At 45.3% G+C, this 5,620-nt stretch overlaps 1 protein-coding gene across 2 annotated transcripts in view; it reads left to right on the plus strand.

Annotated features, from left to right (window-relative positions):
• Positions 1 to 1,211: 1,211 nt before the first annotated feature.
• mych (myelocytomatosis oncogene homolog) overlaps positions 1,212 to 5,620 on the plus strand; it is a 7,509-nt gene continuing 3,100 nt past the window's right edge. Inside the window, exons 1-3 of one of the 2 annotated variants that reach the window (XM_072452547.1) lie at positions 1,212 to 1,409; positions 4,166 to 4,706; positions 5,416 to 5,620. The exon at positions 5,416 to 5,620 is cut by the window's right edge and continues 3,100 nt beyond it. In XM_072452547.1, the coding sequence (XP_072308648.1) occupies positions 4,181 to 4,706; positions 5,416 to 5,620 (731 nt within the window). In that variant the 5' untranslated portion in view covers positions 1,212 to 1,409; positions 4,166 to 4,180. Of the gene's footprint in view, positions 1,410 to 3,172; positions 3,276 to 4,165; positions 4,707 to 5,415 lie in introns of those variants that run through there. The other variant, XM_072452546.1, reaches the window with a different exon arrangement.

Consider the following 5,620-nt stretch of genomic DNA (forward strand, 5'->3'; position numbering starts at 1 on the left):
ACAATATTAATTTTAACCAACTATTTCCATCTAGCCTACTAAAGGAATGCAACTAACCATTATTATAGTAGTTGACTAAACAGCAATTATGTTTTCATTTAGTCTATTTAATCAATTTATATTTTTAACCAGATAAAAATAAGGTACAGTATAGTATGTAAAGCCTATAAATGGAGAATAGTTTAAAATAAAGTGTATTGTGAACATGTCAAATGGTTTATCCTTTGAGTAATGCTACCTGTATATTTGTTACAAAACATCTTTAGTCTGTGTTTGAGTAATCCTGTATTGTCCGGCAACTGAGGCTCGAGTGCTCAGAAAATGCCTGTTTTCACCTACCCCCTATCCCCGCCCACATCCCTATACTTTAGTTGTTATTATATTATTATTATTATTGGTTTCTAATAGCCTACAAATATATATATATATATATATATATATATATATATATATATATATATATATATATATATATATATATATAGATATAGATATATAGATATATAGATAGATAGATAGATAGTTACCTTTGTGCTTATTACACTGCCTAGACAACTTTAACTACATCTGCGTATCCTACAATATCCCTAAAACGATGCCATTTGGATATAAAAATAGTCCAAACAGCACTTTGTAGCTTCATACTGTCGCCACAGCATTCTTCCATAATGACCTACAAACTGCCTCATTCTGCGCTCTGACTCACAAAAGCGTCAGATAAACCGCTGCATTAAACGCGCTCCGCAGTTCTGCTCTTTTCGCGTCGCTTCTGCGGGCATCTGAGTGTCTGTGCGCCGCATGCTCGCTCTGGGCGGGGCCCGGCGGTGAGACGGGGCGGACGGAGCGACAGACATGCTGCAGTAAGACACCCGGCTTCTCCTCGCGGTCCACGTGCGTCTCTGTCCCGGTTTTACCGCCACCATTTTCCTGGAATCCCACCCTCTGCGTCGTATCACTCCGCGGTGAAGACGAACTAGACCCGGAATTTGAAGCTAAAATTCACGGCTAAACCCTCCAACGCCAATTTGCCGCTTGGACTCTATTCTCGTTTGACGCTGCGAAGTTTACATTTCAAGATATCCAGTTGTTAACGTGATTGCGGTGAGGGCGTTAAAGTTTTGGCGCGATTTTGCCTCGGCGGAAGGATATTTTTGCGGCTCTGGTATATAAAGAAAGCGGCGTAGGCGGCCACACCTCTACTGTGTCTGATAGTAGCTGCGCAGGCGGACTGAGACACGCCGGCTCCAGACGCTCCGCACCATGCTGCCACGCTTCAACTTCTACTTAACACGCAAGAAATCTCACCCGAACACCTCGTTCTAACCCTGCGCCGTTGTCTGGACCTAAGCGGATATTTGGACCCGTTACCGACGCCAATTTGAGACATTTTCCTCTCGTCTGTTTTTACGGTAAGCGCAATTCCCCCGTTAATTCTCTATTCTCTCTATTCGCACGTTTATGCCTTCAATCTTCTGCTAAACGACACGAAACCCGTTGTTATTTGCGTTATAAATGGGCTAAAAACCCAGCTGCCGGGGTGTTTCACGTGGGCTGCACGAGCCACGCTGTTTTAAACCCCCACAGCGCCACGATGCAACCTCACGAGTTATTGCACGGACTTTGATCCAATTGCAGCATGCGCCTTTTGCCTTTTTTAATGTCATTTTTAGTCCTTTAAACGGATTACTGGGGATGTCGAAGTGGATTTGAGTGTGTCATTTGTTTTTTTTAAATGCAATTATTATTTTTTATGACTGTTTTTGTTAGTATAATTTAATTTAAGTAAATTACAGCTGAAAATGTGCATTTACTGCCATCGACTTTATTCTTTACACTTTGTTCTTTACACTTTATTCGTTAGACTTTACTTTATTCTTTAAGACTTTATTCTCCAGACTTTATTCTTCAGACGTTGGCGGGGTCCGCTCGCGGTCATAGAGGGAACCGGCGGTGTCATCTCAAACTGTGCGTAGATTTGCGTGATTTGCGTGTTTTGCGCGTTTTGCGCAGCCGTCGCGTGCGGTTCCGGTGCAGTTTCCTCCCGGTGCAAAGGCGGAGCGCGTGTCTGCGGGAGCGTCCTGAGCCTGCCGCGCCACACTGCCCCGCTTTGTTCTCACATGCCATAGGACTCTATAGGCGTCCGTCCCCGGTGCGTGCGGCCCCAGTGCGTGACCACGGAACCGGCACAAGAGTCGAGACCGCCACACTTGCGTCTCTTCGTCGTGGACACGCGGTTGTTTGCGTTTGCCGGTGCGTTTGTTTGCAGCCACTCTTCGTATAAACTTGTGAAAGTGGCGTCCTGCGGTGAGGGCTGTGGACCATGTGTTGGGACGGCGCTCCGGGTTTTTAAAGACGGGGAAAAGTGGCTGGAAAGTTGTTCTAGTGCAGCCCTCCCGTGGTGCACATGCAACTATAACTTTACTATCAAACTAGACTAAATGTCACCTAAACTTGGTGCATATTTGTTGCCGTCGTGTTTTTTTAACTTATGTAATTAAAAAAAAAATTGACTTTGCACCATTATTAAATGTGATTATTGGCTTCACATTGAGACCAATTCCATTATTCGTCCACATGTTTCTATTCATCCAGTGTTCTTGAACTTTGCATTGCAACAGTTGCATTTCCCCAATCGTGGGACAAATAAGTTAGTCAGTTCTAACACTATGTTACTTTTAGTTTTCACATTTCACTTTCCCACAAAGCACTATTCCTTTCTCTTTTTTTACACTCTGATTTATTGCTGCTTTGGTATATTCCGCTACGCTGTCTGAATTCTTAAAGGCTTAATTTAAAGTTCGGGGAGCACCATTTCACTTTCCCAGAAGCTGGTGTCGAGTTCCTGGACCCAGCTGTTCCGATGTCGTCATGGCCATTTATGAAAAAAGCAACATGGGTGTTTGGGGGGGGGGGGGTGTCTTTTTCCTCCAGCTCTCCCTCCCATTTGGGGTGAACTGGGGACTTCTTCCACTGTAAGAAAAAATGAAGTGGGCGCGGCTTCGTGTAAATGACTCGGGGGCGGTGGGCGGGTTTGTGATGTAAACACAGCTAAAAAGCGGGAGACTGGACCACGCTGGATTCAGTCTGGAGGTAACTTTCACTACAACCGCTCGCGACCGCCAGTGCTGCTGCTACTTAGTCGTTTTTGCACGTAACCACGACTACAACAAAGAACCTCCTAAAGGACCACTACCCGCTACCTCGCCTTTTGGCCGGATTTACGCTACGTTCGCACTTGGATTTAAGTTTCTCTGGCTTTTTTACCTCTTTAACAGGTAATTGCGAGCTTGGACGTGAAGCGCAACTTATTGTAGTTTTAAAAGTCCACATTTATTCCATATTGTACTTTAATATTTTTTAACTAAATCATTTAACATCTAAAAAACTTCATACTTTTTGCAATTTTTTTTTTTAAATTCATATTTGTAGTTATGGAGACAGTGTCATTTTAGTTGCACTTATTTAAACATATCTCTAAACCAATTAAGCCAATATGTTAAAGTTGTGTTGATAAAGTAATGGGTTTTCTTGGGTTTTGAGCGAGTTTGAAAAGCTTGGCACTGATCTACATGACACTGAAGTGATTTATTTAAATGTTTTTGGAGCTGCTCTGTACTCGAGCTCTCTGCATGGGACCAGGAGCCGCATGGGGTCACCCTCTGCTCTAGTGATTAGCACGTGAGCTTTTTGTGAATGAAGCTCAAGTAGCGTACTATGGACTGTAAAATGAATGGGTTTACTGACACGGTTGCTATGACTGCACAATGTTTTGCTGTACTAGTCTGTTGTCTTATTGGAAAGTGGGTGCAGTAAACTGGGGCTTGATGCTTTCCCCCTCAAGGGCGACTGATCCAATGACACTTTTGAGATTGGCCCCGTATCTTGGGGGCAAACCTGACTCTGCATTCTCCTCCCACTCCACTATGTTAACAAAGCCATTTGTTTTTTAACACTTGAACCTCAATTGCCGGATCTCTTTAACTATTGTCAGGATTCATTTAAAGCAAGACCTTATCTAGAAACCTTTTAATGAACTCCAGGAAGCGGTCTTTACACTTTTTACCTGATGAGTGTTTTGTATCGTGTACTGTTCTTTACTCTATAACCGTTGGGAAAGTTTATTTAAGTAGACGTGCACTAACCCCACTGCCTCCTCTCTCTCCAGACCACCAGCGCCATCATGCTGCAGAGCTTCAGTCAGTCCCAGGACTGGCTTTACTCGGAGCCACTTTTCGATGATGACTTCTACCAGAATTTGGTGAAAAACTTGGAATCTCTCCCCACTCCCCCACAGTCTCCTCCGATGAAGCCCTCCGACACGTCAGACTCCAAGCCCCTGTCCAAGGAGGACCAACTCAGCTACGTGTCCAACATCCTCCTGGAGGACTGCGACATGCAAGCGCTCGACTGGAGCTGCGATATGTTCGAGCTGAAGGAGGTCAGTCCGACCAGTGCCCAGCTGGAGGATGGCACAGAATACTTTCTGTGGAAGGAGCTGGGCAAAGGCTTTGATGAGAAGCTGGTTTCGTCCATGCTGAGCTCCAGCCCTCTGCTGTCGGACATTGACACAAGCATATTTGAGGGGATCGCTGGGTCCACGCTGGACTGCCAGGCCCTGATGGAGAACACGCCAGAGGGAAGTGAAGAGACGTCTGACTATGGGTCCACGGGAGGAGAGCTGTCAAACTACTCATCCTCAGACTCTGGTAGGTTCACACTTTTTATTCATAAGATGTTTAGCTACTGCATGTAGACCAGTGTGTGGTACACGCCAGGTGTCCCCACAGTTTCGTCTCTGCTAGTTTCATCATAGACTTTGCTATAGAAAAAAATGCCATTGGCATTTTATCCATTAGTGTTTTCTAATGGCTTCAGACGATGCCAGTGTTGAGTGCCTCTGGGGGCCATGACTCAGGCTGAGGGTCTATTAAAAGCGCACAATAATGGTTTGGTCGTCACACTTTTATGGGAAACTGGATCCCGCTCTGTGCCTCTGCTTAATGTGACTCTAAAATGAGTGAGTCAGACTTTGAGCTCAGTTACAGGACTGAGGCCGGCCTCACCTGCTGCTGTCAAAGGCCAGGCCTCGCCCACTTCTTTCCAAGCCTTCCAGATAAGGCCAGTGTAAAATCTAAACATTAACAGGATATTATCAGCCAAATGTGGGCGTGTTTCATTCAGAAGATTCTGGAACTGTCAAGTCTTGCTCAACAATTTTAATGAAAAATGTTCCAAAATGTAAGAATGAAGGGTTTGGCTCATTATCAAACATTAATTGTGCTCAAAGTTCTAGTTTCTAAACGATTGCTTGGGAGAGATGAAAATCCTCATGTTGGTGTGGATAAAGCCTGCTTTAGGTGCAGACAATCTGACTTTTCAATGGCATTAATCAAACTCTTCTCTTCTTCCGCACAGAAGAGGAGATCGACGTTGTGACTGTCCGCTGCACCTCCGGCCAATCCAGCCCTTTGCCCTCATTGGCTGACATCCGGCAGCGGGAACAGGAAGAGGCGGAGAAACGGCGGTTGACTCTTCAGCGCCACAACGCGGAGATCCAGCAGCAGCACAACTACGCGGCGCCCTGCCCCCCCTCTCCGCCGCCCTCACATGGCCACAAGCG

Source organism: Eucyclogobius newberryi, unplaced genomic scaffold (genome assembly GCF_026437365.1).
Source record: "Eucyclogobius newberryi isolate DKJ021-1_F unplaced genomic scaffold, fEucNew1.0.hap1 SCAF_19, whole genome shotgun sequence".
NCBI lineage: Eukaryota > Metazoa > Chordata > Actinopteri > Gobiiformes > Gobiidae > Eucyclogobius > Eucyclogobius newberryi.